The sequence below is a fragment of the Plectropomus leopardus genome, chromosome 19 (genome assembly GCF_026936395.1).
Source record: "Plectropomus leopardus strain MGB_pleo_1.0 chromosome 19, ASM2693639v1, whole genome shotgun sequence".
NCBI lineage: Eukaryota > Metazoa > Chordata > Actinopteri > Perciformes > Serranidae > Plectropomus > Plectropomus leopardus.
Genome location: NC_142194.1, coordinates 3,088,454 through 3,109,397, shown reverse-complemented (window position 1 = coordinate 3,109,397; position 20,944 = coordinate 3,088,454). Strand labels below are relative to the sequence as shown.

Below are 20,944 nucleotides of genomic sequence, written 5' to 3'. Positions count from 1 at the left end.
TCTGTCATGTCTGTTCTCTGTATCTTTTTTTTAAACACTTTAACTTGTGTGTTGCAGACTCGAACTCCGCGTGTGACTCGACTCAGCCCGACACAGCCGGCGCTCGCTGACCAGACCAGCAGGGTTTCCTTCGCGTCAGCTGAAAATCTGGAGACCATGTCGGAGCCCGACATCCCCATCGGCTTTAACCGGATGAACCGGCTCCGCCAGAGCCTGCCGCTGGCCCGCTCGTCCAGCCAGGCCAAGCTGCGGGCGCCAGGTCAGACCGCCGACTTTCAGAAAACGCCTTCGCTCTGTGTTTGACACCGTGACGCCAGCGAGACATCGGACGGGTCCGTCTGTTGGATCGCTGCAGAAAACAACCGTGTTCAGGGGTCAGGAGTCAGCTCAGCGTAGTTTCGGGTTCGTGCTCTCGTGTTTCCACCGGGTCAAACCTGGGAGGCGAGAACATTTAGAGGAGCGTCCTCGTAGTCCGTCCCCTCGTCCTTTGTGTCTCCACTGCAGTGTAGGTCCCCGGTAGGACCCACTGGACTTATGAGTCGAGATAATCTAAGAAAGTTTCAGTCGTGATGTAACCCTTCTTCATCTTCTTCTTCTTCATCTTTGTCTTATTTGTCTTCGTCTTCATCTTCATCTTCTTTGTCTTTTGTCTTCTTCATCTCCCTTGTCTTCTTAGTCTTTTTCTTCATCTCCTTCGTCTTCCTTTACTTTGACTTCTTCATCTTCTTCGTCATCATTTTCTTGGTCGTCTTCCTCTTTATCATCTTCTTAGTCTTTGTCTTCTTGTTCTCTTCGTCTTCCTCCTCCACCTCCTCCTCCTTCTCTTCCCTCCTCTTCACCTTTTTCTCCTCCTTCTTCTGCCCAAAAAAAACACTGATGTGTTGATCACTGCGGACACTGCAGTCTAACAGCCTTCATTTATGTTGTTTTAAACATTTTACCTTCAGACTTTTGTGCCTTCGCTGTCGTCCAGCACGACTGCAGCAGATAAAGTGCGTGAGTCACGCTGATTTCTCCTCCTTATCCTTCGCTCATCTCTGTTTCATCACTGTTCGGTTTACATTCAGATCAAGGCCTCGGTTATTTTCCTGCTCCGAGCACGACGAAGCCCGATGATTCGACCAATAACATTCTGCGTTTTGACTTTGGTTCTCCTCATCTGATGATTCAATTCATCCCCATTCAGGGTGCAGCTGCAGTTAACAAACCGTCATTTTCACTCGCGTGTGTCAGCGCTGATGAATGTGCATCTGTCCGATCTGTTGACACCTCTTTGATTGACGAGCCGAGAGCCAATCGCACGCTGGACGTGTCCACGCATGTAAACTATTAATGTCTTTTTGATGTTTTGGACAAGTTAGCTGTGACTTTTTTTCGGCGGCGTCCTCTTCCAGGGAAGCGCTGATTCGAGCTGACTGAAGGCATCGAGTGTTAATCTCTTGAACCTGAGCCCTCTGAGCGCCGAGACGAAGTCAGACTTCAGCAGAGAGGAGCGCTGAATACAAACAGAGCCGTCTAACGCCTCCCAATGATCTCGCCAAGCTACCTGCCATCTTTGATTAATGACTTTGGCAAGAGGCAAAATCATCTGCTTCTTAAAATATCTCTCATGTGAGGACGGTGATGCATTTGTAGGAATTAGAAGAAATTGGACAAAATGCAACCAAATGTAATTCTCAGTTTCATATTTCACACGGGTGAGAATTTTCTCTCTGCTGTCGCAGAGTTCGGCTAATATTAGGATAAGTACGTGTCGTTTCATGGGACTTTATCAGTTCAGGTGTCACAGAGGAGAATGAATGTTCAAAGCTATTTTAGGAATTATGACGTGCAGCAGAAGTTACAAGAAAGATGTGATTATTTCATTTTATAAATGAATGCATCAAAATTTAGATCAAACTATAATCTAACTGAGCATCTGAGAAAAGTAACTTAACACGATATTTATTTCTGTGTCTGTAAATGATACTCTAACTCTTAAAAGGCATTTAATTCATTAAACTTAAAAAGACCACGATTGCTTTTAAATTAACCCTTTGAAGCCTGGAGCAACATTACATTTCTTGTGCTGCATTGAGATGTGTATATTATCCTCCTGAACCACATTGTCCCTCCGCTCTCTATTTTCATCCCTGACTCTTCGCTCCATCTCTCCCCCTCCACCCACCCCTGGTCTCCCTCATTGCTCCTCCTCATCCATAAATGCAGGGATCTTGTTCCTCCAGCTCGGGGAGGAGACTCGCCGGGTGCACCTGACCCACGAGCTGACCAGCCTGGACACTCTGCGGGCGCTCATCGTGCACATGTTCCCCCAGAGGCTCACCATGGCCATGCTCAGGTACGCTAAAACAAAAATCACTCTAAATAACAGCATGTGTGTTTAAATATACGTATCTACAAAAGTTATTCAATCGTCTGCATCGATTGGTCTAGATGTTTTCTAAACATCTGGGCCGCTACATTTATTAAATGAATCGCAGGGCGAGCAGTTTAAGTTACATGTTGCGTTTTCATCTTCAGATACTCTTACAGAAATGAAACATTTTGTAAACAGATGGAGAGTGAAAGCTGCAGAGGATGAATGAAAAAAACACACAAATCAATAAAAACAAAGGAGGTGTGAAAAAGCCTCGTTCAGGCCACAAGTGGACAGAAAATCTCATCTTTGGGCTTAAAAATCATTAAAGTCAAACTGAAATCTGATTTCTCCTCATAGTTTTTTATACTAATAAGCTGTTGTAAACATTTTTACAAAGTATAAAAGCATTTTTGGACCTATTGTTGAGCATCTGAGTGGGCGTTTCCTTATAGATGGAGCTTTTTATAGCTCTGTATTTCCTTCCTAATGTTGATGAAGGTTGTTTTTTAGCGTAATTGTCTTTAAACATCGTCTGTCTGTACCTTTTACAACTCGGGATTTCAACAGGGGGTCCTCAGATTAGCTGAAAGAGGGCCGTCAAATCATTTTTTGCTATTAACTATACCTGAAAAGACGCATAAACATGAAAATATTAGTAGCGAAGATAAATTGGTCTATGTTTAAAATAATAATAATGTAAATAATAAGAATACACAGTAGATAACACTGACGAAAGGCTAAGTTTGGTGATTTTGTTTTTTCTTTTTTTTAATTTTGGTGATTTTTTTTTACTTTCGAAATTGTTGGTAATTCTTTTTAAAATTGGCAGGGTTTTTTCCTTCTGTAAATTTTTTTGGTAATTAAAAAAAGACAATTTATTTTTCATTAAAAATCTTTTTTTTTTTGTCTTCAAAAAGACATAGGTTTTTTGGGTTGATTTTTAAAGAAAACAAGCAGAAACAGCAAAACAGCAGTCCACAGACCAATGAAAGCCTCACGTTTGGCATTTATTTACTGTCAGCAGGAGTCTTTTAGTTCCAATAACACTGAATATTAAACTTCTCATGAATTCAGTACGAGGCTGCGTCCAGTTGGTTCTCTCATTACGCCTCGTGCACTTTAAAGAGCTTCAGTCCTCCTCGTCTGTAAATTAACGTACGTCCCTGATTATTATCAGGTAACAGGAGCTGAAATCGTCTTTGAGAGGTCTATTGATCAGTGTTTGCTGTTGTGCTGATTATTGATGTTCAGGTCTCCCAGCACGGCTCTGCTGATCAAAGATGAGACCCGAAACGTCTTCTACGAGCTGGAGGACCCGCGGGACGTTCAGGACCGCTGCGTAATCAAGATTTACTGCAAAGAGCCGATCTACGGCACGTACCCCGGACACCAACACCCACACCTGGCCAACGGAGACCTGCGGGTAGGCGCGTCTTTTTATTCCTTCATATGCGAACCTGCTTTATTTTAATGCTTCTTTTAAACACTGTGGCACCTTATTTACCTGAAACACTTCTTTAACTAAAGTTATGAACTGACTGAATTGAAAAATCAAACTAAGTACATTTAGTGAAATATGAGTATGAACAGAGTATTAAATCTGTTTTTTTAGATCAGTATTAGGGACTGTTGGTCATTTATGAGAGGGGGGAGGGTGGTGCAGAAACAGGGTCATGTCAAATAATTCTGAAGCTCACAAGTGGCGCACAACTTTAAATGACTATTTATTTATTTTACCACCAATTTTTAAAGGAAACATGCCCACAGGTTTGGCAGGCATGTTTTCTTCTAAAAATGTTGCCAGTGTTTGTTCTTCACACATTTTTGGTGATTATTTTTTCTTTTAACAAAATTTGGCAATTTAATAATTTTTTTAAATTTGGGTGATTCAACTTTTTTTAATTTATTTTATTATTTATTATTATTTATTTATATTATTTATATTTATTTATTTTTTATTTTATTTATTATTATTTTTTTGTATCAATTTCTATGTCGTTAAGCATCTTTGATGATTTTTGTTTTTAATTTTGTTTATCTTTAAAAGAAAAAAATGTCCTCAAATTTTTGGGGCAATTTTCTTTTTTTTGGGTATGTTTGGGTAGGTGTGTTTTTTCTTTAAAATTCTTTTGGCATTTTTGTTTGTGTGTTTGTTTTTGGTGTTTTTCAGGCCACACAAACAAACAAACAAACCAAAAAGAAACGTATACATGCTTAGATCGGGATCTTTTTCTGAAACATTCAGGGCTGACGCCTCTGACACGCAGGTCTAATGACGCCCGTTCGTGTATCACAGAGTTCCTCGAATTTTACGGATTTACACGATTTTTCAGTGTTGTAGGAAAGTTCATTCACAGCTCCGAGGAGAACGATTTTTTACAGTATTTGAGACTTTTCATCCGCTTTAGCTTTGTGTTTATTGTGTTGCCAAAATGTAAACCGATGCAGAGAAACTGATCCCGCCTCAGTCACAGTCACCTTTTCCTTCATTACCGACTCACTCTGTGTGCAGCTGGCTTATGACTCATAGATTAGGAAGCGAGACAAACACTTGTCTCTTTCTGGCAGCGGCAGATAGCAGCCGACCAAATCATCCCACCAATAACACACTCTGTAATTCCCCGGGAAAATTGTTATTTATTCACCCACCCGCTGCTTTCCATCTCCCCATATCACTGATATTATTTCTGCGTGTGTTTACAAACACTAGTTTGCATTACATAATGTGTCCGGGCAGAAGTTATCCACTCTGAGAGTGTGAGTCACGTGACCTTTTCTACTCCAGCACTGCTGCTCCTGGACCAGCGCCAGCGCTTCACATCGCGGCTGCTGAGTGTGCAGGACGCCGGCCGACTGTAAAACAGCACAAACACCGTTCAGAGATGACGGACCGCGGTCCGGTTCATCCGGGGGCCCAGTCTGATTGTTTCAGTCGCCTCTCAGTCAACTCTGATGAATTTCTACTAAATTTGTTCGCTTATGTCGATTTTGCTCTTTGTGGTTAATGTTGGATGGTGGTGGCATGTGCCTGTAAGTTCATAATAATTATAATTACAATAATTATAAAAATAATAAAAATTTGTATAGCACCTTTCATACATAAAATGCAGCTCAAGGTGCTTTACATGCCAAAGTGCTAAAAAAATTAAGACCAAACAATATAAAGACATATGTATATTTACAAATATAGAATAAAACAAATAATGATAATAATTTAAAAATATAGATAAATACAGGAATAAATAAATAAATAATTAAATACACAAATAAATGAATACAGCTATTAAAAATGCAAATAAATAAAAAATTAAATGTTTAAATAAGTAAAAACAGTAATAGATAAATAAGGAAATAAATAAAAGGATAATGTTTAGATAAATGTGAAAAACTAATAGATGAATGTATAAATTATTATATACAGAAATAAATAGATACAAAAATAGAAAAATAAAAAAACAGAAATAAACTAATAAGAGAAAATATAAATGTATAAATAAATAAAAACATTATCATACAGCACATGGATACCATAACTCTAATAATTTAATAATTTGCAGACAACAAATAAAAGAAATATAAATATAAAAGAAAACAACAAAAGCAAAAACAGTAAAAGTGAATAAAGCATAAAACAAGTTTCTAAGTGATAACATCAATAATATGCAACCAAAATAAATAGAAGGTGGAATTATCAGCTTTCATACATAAAATGCAGCTCGTGCAGCCGAATGTGAGGAATCAAATACAAGCGACTGTTTTGAACTCTCTGCCAAACTAGCACTCAGCTGCCCGTAACATTCACGATGCTGTGAAACTGGACGACCTCCGTGCCCCCGACCGTTTCCAACGTGTTTCCAAAGTGCAGAAATGACCAAAAAAAATCTAGAAATTAGTAAAACATGTAAGAAAATCACAGGAAAATTATTTAAAACAAAAAATCCTGGAGAAGGGTGCTTAAAATTATAATTCTGTTGCGTGATTTTAAATTATGATAATTTTAAATATATTTTTTCTGTAGCTTTTTATTTTTCTGCCTGGCATTTTTCCTTTCTTAAAAAACTCAAAATTTGCTAATTTCTTGCAATTTGTGGAACATTTCTTACCAAAAAGCCTGTCGCCTTTTTTTTCCATGTTGTTGAAAGATTTCGCACCAATTTTCTCAGAGCTTGTGAAAGGCGTCTGAGAGCAGCACAAGAAAAGTAATGTAGGTTTTTTAAAGGTTAAATTAGAAAAAAAAGCAAAATTTGCCCAAAAACAACCAAAAACCGGTGATGCCAACTCGAAATTAGTACAAATAGTCAACCCTAACTTTCTGATTTAAACACACGTTCAGCGATGACTGTGCAGAAGCAAAAACACGACTCTGTGCAGCTGGTAGCAACAATGTTTTGAAATGTAAAAGCCGTTAAATAAATTTAAAAAATGCTCTTTTATCCTCCTCCACCATCATCGTACCTGTGACTTCCTCCTGTTCAGCCGCTCAGCTCTGATCGAAGAGCCACAAAAGGGTTTTATCTTGATTCATCAGTCAGCTGCTCGAAAAATTAAACGAGACGTCGGCCTGATTAGGTGATTACTAATGCTATGTGCACTCTGTTACAGCTGGAGCAGAATAAAGCCGTCGACACGCTGAGCGCCTCGTGTCGCTCCGCTCTGCAGTGTTGGTGTTTTCCGCACAAGACCTCGCGTTTTATTGCCGCCTAATTACAGCGCGATTATGGAAATGAGAGAGCGGTAATTTAAAGTGTTGGAGAATGCTGCTTTTATAGAATAAAATAAATTATAAACTGGATCAATTACATTACAGAGGAGCAGACATATGCAGCGCAAGAAATGAATTTGCATGCTAAGCAGGCGGGATGAGGCGAGGGTTGTTCGACAGCGGGACGTTTTCGACACGTTTTTTTTTCCCCTTGCTGTCACTCAAACACCCCGAGGCCTTTTGTTTACATGCAGCTGTGTGTGTGTGTGTGTGTGAGAGTGTGTGTGTGTGATTGCTTTCCCGCCTGCCGATTTGCATGATTCACAGCTTCATGTTTTGGAGGTCAACTGTTCGTCTCTGCCATGACGGTCGGCGCTCAGAGTGCTCTGAAACCTTTCTGCCGTGTTACAGCCTTATCAAAGCGGCAGGCTTACCTTGACTTTTGTGTGTGTGTGTGTGTGTGTGTGTGTGTGTGTGTGTGTGTGTGTGTGTGTGTGTGTGTGTGTGAGGTACACTGCAGCTTCTGGCATCACCAAGGTGAGTGACTAGGACATGTGTGTGTGTGTGTGTGTGTGTGTGTGTGTTTGAGTGTTTGAGCCTATTGAACCTCAGCCAGCCGAGCCAAAGATTATTCCCTGATTGCGGCCCACGAAAGCATGACCAGGATTACTGAAGTCCGTCCCCGCCTCAGTCTGGAGGACACTCGGTGGTCAAGGATGAGATTGATCGGCAGATTTTCCTCAGAGGGAGAAAAAAGGGACAGTTTCGAGCCGCGTCTTCGTTTACCTGCAACAGACGTGTTGTGAAATGACAGGAGGTCAGGGGTCAGTCGCAGCAGCCTCATACGTGTTTTTAGGATTTAAGGACATTTCAAGGACTTGAGGATATTTTTAGGATTTTAGGGTGTGTCTGGGATTTTAGGATCTTTCTTGGATTATAGCATGTGTCTAAGATTTTAGGGCTTTTCTAGGACTTGAGGACATTTCTGATTTTAGGCCTGTTCTGGGATTCAAGGACGAGTCTTTGATTAAAGCATTTGTCTATGATTTCAGGACAGTTCTCAAATTTGGGGACATTTCTAGAACTTTAGGACATTTCTCGGATTTCAGGACATTAAGAAAATTTTAGGACATTTCTATGGTTTTAGGATGTTTCTGGGATTTTAGGACTTTTCTAGAATTTAAGGACGTTTCTCATATTTTTTTGGACATTTTGTGAGTTTTAGGATGTTTCAAGGATTTTAAGCCTTTTCTGATATTTTAGAACATTTCAAAGATTTCTGGACTTTTCAAGGATGGTTCTCATGTTTTTGGACGTATTTTCAGATGTTCCAAAGATTTAAAGGATTTTCTGGGATTTTAGGGCGATTCTTTGTTTAAATCAAGTGTCTATGATTTCTAGAACTTAAGGACATTTCCATTTTTTAGGATGTTTCAAGGACTTTAGGACTTTTGTAGGATTTAAGATGTTTCTCATATTTTAGTTTCCTAGGTATATCCTAGGTAAGTTCCTAGGATTTCAGGACGTTTTTCGGATTTTGGACGTTTCTATGATTGTAGTACATTTCTCAAATTTTAGGAGTTAACCGGGATTTTAGTACGTTTCTCAGATTTCTAGGATTTGAGAATGTTTCCAGAATTTCAGGGCATTTTAAGGATTTTAGGACATTTCTTGGCTTTAATGATGTAGCTCAGATTTAAGGACTTTTCTAGGACATTAGGGTCTTAGCTAGGACCTCTGTCGGGGGTGTGGGGATTCTTCACTGGCACTTTTTTTGATCAACAAGCTCTTTTTGGAACTGTTTAATGCACTCTGGCATCTTACGATATGAAAAGTATAAAAACAATTAACAGTGTCAGTCACTTTATTTTTATTGTAAATTTAAAAATGTTTGTGGCGGACCACCCGGCATATCGGGGCTCAGATTTGACAGGCAGCCTGTAAGTTGAATGTCGACGCGTCAGGGGGTCTTGGATGGGGAATAAAGCGTCTGTATGTCCTCAGTTAAAGGATGGTGTCGATTCGAGGCTGTTGCTAAGCTACAAGATGGAGGATGATGGCACTGGAGTCATTAGTGGGCTGCGAGGCTGTCCACAGGGTGTTGTTGTAAGAGGCCTGAGGGTTATTATGTGGAAATATTGGTTTTTCAATTTGCATCGTCTCCAGGAGATAGCTTTGTGCGTCATAAGCAATTACAGCGCTGTCTTCCTTTGTGTGTGCTTGCTGTATTACTCTTGGCTGGAACCATCCAACGCCGGGATTTCAACTACGCTCTCCGTTCTGCTCCGCTTTGTTTTGCCTTTCTCGCTGACATTTTGGGACTGATGCCAAAAGATAATCCTTCATGCTCAGTCCATCAATAAGCCATCAAGTGCAACTCAGAACGCACTTAGGGGGGCAATTTGGAGTCTTTCCTGTCAATCTTCAAACAGCATCTATGAATTGCTCTAAAATGTTACAGTAGACTGAACCGTAAAGATTTTTTAACTGACTAGTTGCAAGGTCATGTCTTTCTGTAATTGCTGAAAAAATATGAAATTAAATAGGATTTTTAAGACTAGAAGGGGTACTTAAGAAAGTTAAATTTGCAATCATTACCTACATAAAACAAAAAATGGGAGTGGGAAACTAACAGTGGACAATTTGTCCAGGCTTCTTCTTCTCAATGTACCTTAAATGGTTATTTTGTCAGTTTTTTTGAAACTATCAATATAGGAGTTGATAGATATGCTTGTTTTATGCAAATGTTTATATATTATTATTGCAGTAATCCAAAAAAATACTCTCCAGAATAATCTTAAAGGTTCTGCATGCTCCAAAAATATACTGAAAGGAGAAACTTTTTTCTGTAGAGAAACTGTGATGGCTGGTTGGCTGTGAACGACTATCCGGAGGAGGAGCTCTCTGCATCAGCTGTGTGTTTGGCCGGTCAGAGGCATTTTATGCTGGACGTACTCCGGTGATAACTCATTCACATCAAAAGGAAATGCAAATAACTTTGGCCGTGTTGAGAGAACCGTCTGGCCGGGCTTTACAGCAGAACCTGTCATTCAAAACAAAAAACGCTTTCTTCATCTATATCTGCACACGGAGGCTTGTTTCTGCTGCCTTTCACAATGTTAACGTTGTATCGTTCCCCGATATCTGAGCGTCAAAAAAATTAATGTTCGGCACTGCTGGCTGCAGCCGTCTCTCTTCAAAGGTTATTGTTCCCATTAGTCACAGGAAGACATAAAACCATGTGAAAATAGGGTCCAAGATGTGAAATACAGAACTGATCCTTTAAGAAGGATGATATCGTTCTTTTGTGGTCAAAAGTCGGACTTAAAGTATATTTTTTTGTCCAGTTAGGACTGATTTCCTGCTCTGAGGTACTAGATCATAACAAGTCCAGTTCTGTATGTTTTTGTTGTCTGTCCTCACAGAGGGAGATGGTGTACGCACCTCAGGACTCTCCACCCAACCGCCGCCTCAGCAACCCGCCCATGTCTTCCCAGCATTCATCTTCCTCTGCCTCCCCTCAGGGCTCGCCGTCTCGCGCCCGCCTCCTCTACAGCGGCGGCCGGCCCTCCTCGTACGCCGGGCCTCCGCACCACACCCACTCCCTGCCGCACCCACACTCCCAGTCCCACCACTCCTCTCCCCACCAGCAACCACAGCTGCACCAGCCCCATCACACCCAGCAGGCCTTCTGCACCTCCTCCAGCGCCATCCTGGAGCGCCGGGACGTGAAGCCAGACGATGAAGTGGGCGGATCCAGGAGCATGGTGCTGCTGCGGGGAGACGAACGAGGAGGAGGAGGGATCTACGCCGACCCCTACTCCCTGGGCCCGGACACGAGTCGGCTGAGTCTTGCAGGAGGTCCTCACTCCCCTCTGCCAGCCAGAGCAGACCCGTATGGCTCCTTATACCGCCGTGGAGGAGGCGGTGGCAGCGGCGGAGGAGGAGGAGGAGGAGGTGCTGGATCAATGCGTTCTCTCACCTCCTATTCAGCAGCCGCTTTGCAGGGAGAGCTGATGGAGAGCGGCGCTCTCTACAGACCAGGAGGACCGCTCTATAACGACGCCTACGCTGCGTCCATGCTAGCGATGGGGCTGCGGGTGCCTCCTCCGTCTTCCCCACAGAAGATCCCCGACATGAGGGAGTCCTTCGGGGGCACCATGCCCGGCCGGGGCTCCCCTGGGAGGCAGAGTTTACGGAGGGACTCTGTGACCTCCTCAGTGTTCGGGGACAGTCCCAAAGCTCGGGGTCAGGGGTCGGGGCTGGGTCTCACCTCGGAGCAGCTCTGCCTGATGGCGGGTCCTGGAGGAGAGGGGGGTGCCGGAGGCTTCGGCTCACCTCTGCTGGGAAACGAAACGGAGACCAGGTAGGACACGTTTCTCAACTAGAGCTGTCAGCGTTAACATTAATCACGATATAATTAACGTGTGAATTTTTATTATCGTTGGCCGTTTCCGTCTTTAAGCGGCTGTAGCGGTCAGTGATGATTCTGGTATCATACGAGTCTTGAAGACTAAACGAACTTTCTAATCTGATCAGCTGATTATTCACTCCGTGACTCTAAGAGCCCGTTCACACATCAACCGTTTCTCGCATGAAACGTTAAACTTTTGTTGCAGTTTGATCTTCCGTTCACACGACAAACAGCATTTTGTCGGCCTGAAAACGTGTAGAAACAGTGTAATTTTTGTAAACTGCCATCCCTTCTGTCGCCATGTTCACTGGTAATGTTAAGATCGTGTGAAAGCGATGACGTCACGGTGATGATGTCACGGCAGCTCTTCATGCATGCATGGTGTTTTTCTGTGGTGTGTCGTCACAAAGTTACACCGCCAACTACTGGCGTGGCATGCAAACTACAGCGTTTTCTGTTGTGTTTGGGGATCCGTGTACACCAGGATCGTTCTCACAATGTTATCATATGAACGCAAATTAAAAAAAAAAAAAAAAGCAAAGGAAAGACTCTCTCATTTTTAGCTGGGCCACTCTCATCTAAACGTGGACTAACTCAAGTGTTGCTGAGGAAAAAAAATAAAGATGAAGAGCTCGATCCGTGCTGCATTCGTGGACCTGCCAAAATCTACAAATTTGGAGAGGGGACACAGAATGACATAATAAAGTGAGTTTAAACGAAAGAAAAAAAACACAGTTTGCTGAGCTCCCCAAATATTGAATATATAATTCGCCTGTGATAACTAGTAAAAATAGCTCACCGAGGTGGCAAAATACCAATTATCATAGTGTGACCATATTTTCAAACCAGCACCTTTCGGTGTACTGCACATTTGTGCATGTGCACACCAAAGGCGCACTCATCAGGATGGGGGATAATTATTTCAGTGTTTAGGACACCTACTGAGGGCCCCTTTTACATTTTTAAAGTCCACCTCAGCAAAAGAACAATTTTTTTTTGTCCCCAAATGCACCAAAACAGTTCGTTTGAAAACTGTGTAACCACACTGTGACACATGAGAGCAGCTGCAGAGTCCGTAGATCAAAAGCTCCGGTTGTGTTTCAGCAGATGGTGGTCAGAGGTTTCCTCCGAACGACCTGTTTCAGGTGACTGGTGTCTGAAGTAGGTCGCAGCTGTGATACTTCTTCACTGAAGCCACCGCTCATGTTTGGATATCTCTCAAAGATCTTCCGAACGCAGCATTTTTGTTTCTGAGTCTTTAACAAAGGAAGGAGACTCGGGACACTCAGTTTAACCCTTAGGGACTGTTTGGTGCATTTTATGCGCCTTTCAGTCTTCATTTTTTGATCATTTTGGCTGTGTTCATGCAGATACCATAAATTTTGGCAAGATTGTGTATTTTTGTGTGAATTTCCAGCTCAGCTCCTACAATAAGTCTAAAATACACTGTGGAAACTAAATAGTTACATTCAGACTGTTCAGGTCCAAAAATGCTCCATTGAAACCCATTCAAACTGACATTTTTGATCCCACAGCCATCAGAGCAGAAAAACAGGACTTGTATTATTTCTGGGTGTCATTCTGGGCTTTTGACTCTGAATTTGTCATTTTGACTATTTTCCACCTGATGAGGTCATTTTGACCATATTTGACATATGGAGGAAATACATGCTATTTCCACTAGGTGACCTGTCACAGTCAATGTAGCTGCAAAATATTGAAATATGATTATCAAAAAAAAAAAAAAAATCTACTTTGCATGTAGTATATTGAAAATACTTAATTTGTTAAATCTAAAATCATAAAATTAATGAATATTTGATATTTATGATTTGGACTGATGGTTAAAGTCAGTAAGAGTGGAAAAATCAAACAAATGTCTAATATTTTTTAAAGCTTGACTTTGAAAGGCTCATTTTGTGTGCAGGGCAATACGAGTATGAGTATTTGACACTGCACAAAAAATATTAACGTATAAAAACCAATGTTACTGCAAATTATTGTCATATTCCAGGCTGTGATGATTTTAAAAAATCTACTTAACATGTAGTCTATTAAAAAAAAATCATTAAAAACATAGTGGCATCATGACATAAACCTGGGAATTTAAGGGGTTAAAATTTGGAAAATGAATGAATATTTTATAATTATGATTAGGACTGACTCGAAAATTAATTAAATAAAATTAGAGAATCATTTGAATGTATAATATTTTTTAAAGCTTGATTTTGAAAAGCGTAATTTGTGTGCGTAATATTAAAGTGGGCCTTAAGGGTTAATTAATCGTGGACAAACTGGGACTCCTGGTCTGCAGACCTCCTTCAGTATCTTGAACAAAGAGTTAAATCTGTTTATTGATCTATGTCGTCGCTGCCTTCAGCACCAGCCGCAGATCTTTTTTTGCAGAGCAGTTTTAACTCCAGCAGAGCAGAGTTATACAGAATTGGATTGTGTTGTTGTATTGATTTATTAGCTTTTTTATTTTAGGCTGTCAGCTCTCTCAGAGGTCAAAGCTGAGAAGACAGTTTATATTCGTGAAAGGAACAAACTCATGGGTCAAAGGTCACCAGTCTGAACTCTCGGGGTGGATTTTTATCACTGATCGCAGCCGTTCCAATAAAATAAATTGGTTTCTGTAGGTTTTGAAGCATAGTGCTCATAAAAGCAGGATTGAAAGTAAAACTGTGCCTGATTTTCCAGCTGTGATCAATATAAAAAAAAACTATAAGTGATTATTCATGAGCTGTTTTATCAATACAAGCATTTATCTTAAAGCGGGTGTGAAAGTGGTACCAGTACCACACTTTCATCATGCAAATGAAGGTTAAAAGGGGGAAGACGAGGGAGCAGTGGGAGAGTTTTCCAGTATTTATTATGCATTATGTAATTATGCTTCAGTATTCTGTGTGTGTCTCTGGTGTGTGAATCCAGGGAGAGGATGGAGGCCATGGAGAAGCAGATAGCGAGCCTGACCGGGCTGCTGCAGAGAGTACTGAGCAGAGCGCCCGAGGCAGAGAGCCCGTAAGACGCGCACACACACACACACACACACACACACACACACACACACACACACACACACACACACACACACACACACACACACACACACACAGACTACACAAACTGGATGTGAAAACACACTAGATATTCCACATAGTGCACTATAAATACTTAATATTTTCAAACAACAGCCCTCAAAACAGGGAGAATATTGGAAAAAGAAACATCAGGTTATAGTTAAAGCCATGTTGGAAAAATATTGATTCAGATATTGATTCAGGTCTGACATTTTTTTAACCTTTTTTGGTGTTTCATTTGATTTTACAGAAATATTTTACTTATTTATTTATTATTTGCAAAACAACAACAAAATAGAAGCAGGTTTTGCAGGAGAGATACAGAAAAACCTAAAAGGCTTACAAAAGAATCTCACCTCAGAATAAATTACAAAAGCAAATACAAAACCTACAATAGTTGAAATAAGATCAAGCAGACACAGGATTAATAAAGTAAAAGTAGACAGATGGCAGTTCATTATACAAATATGCACACTTTCCTTTACCCCCCCCACAACCACACTCTACCCCATAGCCAAAGTAAAGTAATTAAAGAAAATAATAATAATAATAATAATAATAATAATAATAATAATAATAATAATAATAATAATGATGATGACAATAATACATATACTATATATATATATATACATACTTATATATATTAGTATGTATTCTTTTCTGTGATATTTTCCCTATTTTTTGGAAAATTTTCTAATAACCCTCCTCTCTTTCAAATAGCTTGTGAAAGGTGTCTGAATGTCAGTGCATGAAAACTGATATCGATCAAAGTTTAAAAGGATTAAAATTAGAGATAATAAGAACTCATCAACAACTGATTAATCGGTTGTTAAGACTATAATTGGACATGTGACATTTCTTCGATTAATCAATAGGCTATGAAACGCTGTTAATGTTACTGTGAGCTTTGACTGAGGATTAAAAAATTTGGTATTGTTTGAATTAAGTAAAGTTTTTATGTTTTTCTTTTTTCAAATAACAATTAATCAAAACAAATAATGAAATAATGCTCAAAATATTATTCAGTGATTCATGGGGCCATTTTAAAAAAATAAAATAAAATAAAATATAATATAATATAATATAATATAATATAATATAATATATTATATTTTATATATATATATATATATATAATATAGAATAAAAAAGAATCAGAAAACTTCAGGGGCCTTTCTCTGTGAATCCTGTAGGAAACAGGGAATGAGGGACACACACACACACACACACACACACACACACACACACACACACACACACACACACACACACACACACACACACACACACACACACACACACACACACACACACACACACACCAGAACGTACACTGTGCATAAAGCTGCCAGCCGCACATACAGTATGTTTTTCCACATTTTCCCACCGTATATCAATAGCTTGTCAGTAGCTGAGTCGATAGTGTGTTCTGGCTCTTAGCACTGTAACGCTTGCCTCTTCCAGGGAGAAGATTGAGTCAGCCAGTGACTGCTCAGGAACTGACAGTAAGTGCTCTCCACCAAAAAAAACAGCAAAAAAACCGAGACAAACTATTTCCTATCACTGCCTGTCACTGCTCCCCTCTGCCGCCTGTTTGATAGCCACATAAATTGGCTCTTCTTCCTCACAGAGCCGCTGCTACTTCATTTTCTCTGCATAAATCTTAAAGTGCCTCATATTGTGATCGTAATGGCTGACTCTGCAAGCTTCTTCATACTGTGTGTGTGTGTGTGCGTGTGCGCCGGCTCTCTGCTGCCGCTGTGTAACCGCTGCTCATGCTTCTTGTTTTAGCTGGACGAACTAAAAAAAAGAAAGGTAGCTATGTGTTCCTGAAGTGTCTGCTTCCTGTTCCCCCGTGTACTCCCCACTGTGGTCTTTATTCTTTATTTGGATCCCTGTTAGCTCCCAAACAGCGTGTGTGTGTGTGCGTGTGCGTGCGTGCGTGTGTGTGTGTGTGTGTGTGTGTGTCGTCCTGAAGGATTTACCTCGCTCTCAGCTGGTGTCCTTCACCTCCCCCTCCTCTCCTGTCGTCTTGAGTAAAAAAAACATTTGAGTTGCATTAATACTGAAACAGAAATATGTTGTTTTTCGAGCTGTTTTTTCCTCCGGCTGAGTTATTTTCGGTAGCCAGAGATGATCCGTGTTCAGAAGGTCCGGGGAGCATCTCAACATGTGTTTTGCTGTGTGTATACCTTTTCAATACACACCGTGCTGATAAAACTGCAGTTTAGAAACCTGAACTAGAGCAAACTTTGTTTTAGGGATGCACCGATTTACTGACCAACAGCAATAGCAAGTCCAGGCAATTTTATTTATGAATCCCATCGACTGAGGAAAAACTCCCCCCAAAAAATGATAGAAACCTGAGGAAGAGCGGCTGAGGAGGGATCCCTCTGTCAGGACGGACAGACGTGCAAAAGATGTCGTAAAAAACAATGAAATTACAGTAATGACAAAATTATATATAGGAAAGAGACAGAGAGAAGAGGAAGGGAGCGAGAGAGATGCACAGCAACAATAATAGTAACAATAACATTACATAAAACAATCGTAATAGACATAAAAATAATGAACGTAATTTATGATAGCATGTGATGCTACATGCAGTATTGTAAGTGGTGATATCGGTCTCGTGTGTATACGGGCTGCCAGCATTAAGATCTAGTTGAGATTCTCCTGAACTATGTTGCTCTCTGTGGACACACAACATTTCTTTGCCACAAAAGGGAAATAAATAACAACAACAACAAAACAAACAACAACAACAAAAACCTCTGTTTGGCCATCACCCAAAGTGTCATTTTCAACATCAGTATCAGTATCGGTGCGTCCTTAAAATTCTTTAAAGTGTTGAGTTTGAGCTGCTGTTTGTCAGCGTTGACGTTTCCAAAAGGAGTTAAATTAACTTGCTATCTGATTTTGCATAAACGGTGCAAATATTTGATCTAATGTCAAATTATAGATAAGTGCGGATATCCGAATGGACTTTTCTTTGTCGTAGTTTTGTTTGTCAAACATTTATTTCTGCTAAAATTCCAGTGAGGCATCATAGTGTCGCCACTTTTTCGTCTTCTTCCTGTTAAGATCAGATATCATCTCTCTGCCAGAGTGATGAAAGTGAATATTTTCAGCAGATATTTTCTTCAGATTGACTCAAACTGATATCTGTGTGGGCTGCCTTTGTGCTTGCAGTTAAAATCAGGACATTTCTCTTATTTATCTGAATTGGTGAGGCAGCAGAAAGTCATTTGGGTAACGGCGGCTGTCAGACGCTCCTCTAAAGCCGGCCTGAGTTATGGTTAAAAATACTCAGAAATTCCCTCAGTGGCTGCAGATCTGCAGGTCAGAGTTTGTAGGACAGAAAGTCGTCGCCTCGTCTGCAGAGGTGTTGGCGGCATTTGAGATTCAGTAAACGTGTCGGTGAAGCTTGAAAGCAGCTTTTAAAGATGCAACTCTTCAATCTGTATCGATTGATTGTCTTGCAGTTATTTTCCCTCTGTCTCGTTCTGCATGATGCGTGTGAGTCAACTCCCTAATTACTGTCAGAGCGAAGCATTCATCGTCATTTCAAAAGATTATCTGAGTTGGAAACACTCATACATTCGGGCTGTCAGGGGACTCTTTTATAATGAGAAACTTGGATGTAGTGGAAATGCTGTTTTTCACTGCTGATCCCGTTTGTCCCTGAAGCCTTCCCATGCTGTTCATCATTGTTAAGTCCACGTAAGACTGTAATCTCCACCCCTGACCTACAGCACAGATAGAACTTGTCCTGAGCTGCCGCCGCCAAATCCTAAAACGACCAATATCCAGGCAGACAAAATTGTTTTTCTACTGGATCGACATCTGAGGTCATGAGACTGTTTGGGGATTTGTCCTCTGAAGAGTGAAGCTTCCTCTGATGCTCCATGAACGCTTCTTTAATTTTTCCCCCAAGCATTCATTTAAAACCTTTTGATTTGCTAACAGTGTTTTGGGACAACTTCTATCAGTGCCGCTGTGCTTTAAAGGAACCCAGAACAGAGCCGAGAGAACATCTTCTGAATTTTAAACTGCTGCTTTTTTTTCCTCGTCGGGCAGCTCTGACACCATCTGCTCCCTTGGCTCTGATGCCACCTCCGCCCTCGGGGGCCAACCAGCCGGTGACGGTGTCCCGTCTGCAGATGCAGCTCCACTTACAGGGCCTGCAGCAGAACACCAACGCGCTGCGCAAACAACTGTCGCAGCTGCGCAACATTCAGGTGTGTGTGAATGAGAAGAGTCTAAAACTGCAGTGTCATTTTCAGCCCCTCCAGGATGTTGAGATCACATCAGTCAACACAAATTCAGCTGTAAATTCTGCACGACCTTTGCAATATTAACAAAAAAAAAATATATATATAAAAAATAGACATCAATAAACGTAAATTGTGTCTATTTTAAATGGGTGAAATCTCATATATTGTAGAGCTGTGTGCAGTGTATTGATTCGCTCAGCCTCTCTCCTGGCCAGCGAAAGTCAAAGTCAAAGCCAATAACTGATTCATCCACATTTGCTCTAATTGCGTGTTTTTGGCACACACATACATACATACACAATCACATACTCAATCCATGTACATGTTTTGCTATATCACTGTGATTTTTGTTTTGTTTTGTTTTGTTTTGTTTTGTTTTGTTTTGTTTTGTTTTGTTTTGTTTTGTTTTGTTTTGTTTTGTTTTGTTTTGTTTTGTTTTGTTTTGTTTTGTTTTGTTTTGTTCTGTTCTGTTCTGTTCTGTTTTGTTTTGTTTTGTTTTGTTCTGTTTTGTTTTGTTTTGTTTTGTTTTGTTTTGTTTTGTTTTGTTCTGTTCTGTTCTGTTCTGTTCTGTTCTGTTCTGTTCTGTTCTGTTCTGTTCTGTTCTGTTCTGTTTTGTTTTGTTTTGTTCTGTTCTGTTCTGTTCTGTTTTGTTTTGTTTTGTTTTGTTTTGTTTTGTTTTGTTTTGTTTTGTTTTGTCTGTGCTGTAACCCTTGTCTCTTTTGTATTGTTTCATTCTGCTGTCTTGAGTTTAATCGTATGTTTCATTGTTTGTCTCTCTTGACTGTTTGTTTGTTGTTGTGCTTTTTTCACCTGTTTTGTTGTCACTGCATTTCACAATTAAAAAAAAAATGCTATATTTGCACCTGGTCTGAGCTTTCTCACCTGCGGTCTTTGCCCAGGAACGACAGCAAAATAATAGAAAATGATCAAATGTGTGCAAAGATAAGTCTCTGCAGATTAATAACACTGAGAGTGGGTCATAGGTGATGATTGACGTATAGAAGTCTATACATTGTTTTTAATGCATCAGTTCTGTGATAAATTATAATGTTATGTCTTTGTTTTAGGAGCTGTTGATTAATCTTTATTGTTATTTTGAGGGCCATTCTAAGTTATAGCATGCTGAGAGGTGTTTCTAATAATTTGTCCACCTTCGTTATATCATTTAAGTTACACTAAATAAGAAAAACACCTCTTTGTTTAACCCAATACATTTAAAGAGCACCACAAACCTCCAGAATAACTGCATCACGTCCATTTCAGCATCTGTTCTGTCTCTTTCAGTATTTGTTTACATCGCTGTGGGTGCTTTAGTTTTTCTATTTATTCTCCGAGCTGCTTCCTCAAGTTACCAAACATTAAAGTATTAAATGTACCAACAGTTAAAGAGGCAGAGCTGCGGACGAGTCTGCACATAAATATTTGACCTGCAGCGTCTGTAAATTTCTCCAAGAAACATCTGAAGGCTTCAAATGGTTTCTTGTTGGCTTTTCTTATTTGACTGAAGTATTTTATTTTCTACTCGCTTCTGTTTATTTTTGACCTTTATAAAGCACCTTGAGCTGCATCTTGTGTATGAAAGTGCAAATAAATAAAGTTAGCTTTATTATTAAGGTTGAATGAACAGCTCTGCAACAAAAACCGAACACTAGAAAATTCAGAAAAGTAGAAAATATTGCAGGACCGTTGTATTACAGAGTATGAGCTTAACCCTTTGAGACCTGAGGAAATTGGCTTGATGTCTTTAAAGACATAGGTAAAAGGCAATGGGCAACGAAGAGGAAATTACACAAAAACTAGCAAAAAAAGAATTGTAAAAATTACAGGAAAATTACCTGAAATTCAGAAAATAAAACCAAAGAAAAATAAAGCCAAAGAAAAAAACAAAATAAACAACAAGAAAAAGACCCTAAAAAGTGCTTATAAAAATAATTCTGTGAAATAACTTCAAATATATTGTTATGATTATTTTAAATGTTATAGTAGGATGGCTCGTTGGTGTGGTGGTTAGTGCTGTCACCTCACAGCACAAAGGTCCCTGGCTCAGATCCAGGTTGGGGCAAAAGTTCATGTCTTGGGCAGGGGCCCTTCTGTGCAGAGTTTGCATGT

General features: G+C 40.1%; 1 protein-coding gene across 7 annotated transcripts in view; it reads left to right on the top strand.

Annotated features, from left to right (window-relative positions):
- srcin1b (SRC kinase signaling inhibitor 1b) overlaps window positions 1-20,944 on the top strand; it is a 137,778-nt gene that overhangs the window by 98,081 nt on the left and 18,753 nt on the right. For 6 of the 7 annotated variants that reach the window (XM_088069866.1, XM_088069868.1, XM_088069869.1 and 3 more), the window contains 8 exons: window positions 58-259; window positions 2,209-2,338; window positions 3,611-3,782; window positions 10,487-11,427; window positions 14,407-14,496; window positions 16,023-16,063; window positions 16,350-16,373; window positions 18,639-18,799. In XM_088069866.1, the coding sequence (XP_087925992.1) occupies window positions 58-259; window positions 2,209-2,338; window positions 3,611-3,782; window positions 10,487-11,427; window positions 14,407-14,496; window positions 16,023-16,063; window positions 16,350-16,373; window positions 18,639-18,799 (1,761 nt within the window). The remainder of the gene's footprint in view (window positions 1-57; window positions 260-2,208; window positions 2,339-3,610; window positions 3,783-10,486; window positions 11,428-14,406; window positions 14,497-16,022; window positions 16,064-16,349; window positions 16,374-18,638; window positions 18,800-20,944) is intronic. The other variant, XM_088069867.1, reaches the window with a different exon arrangement.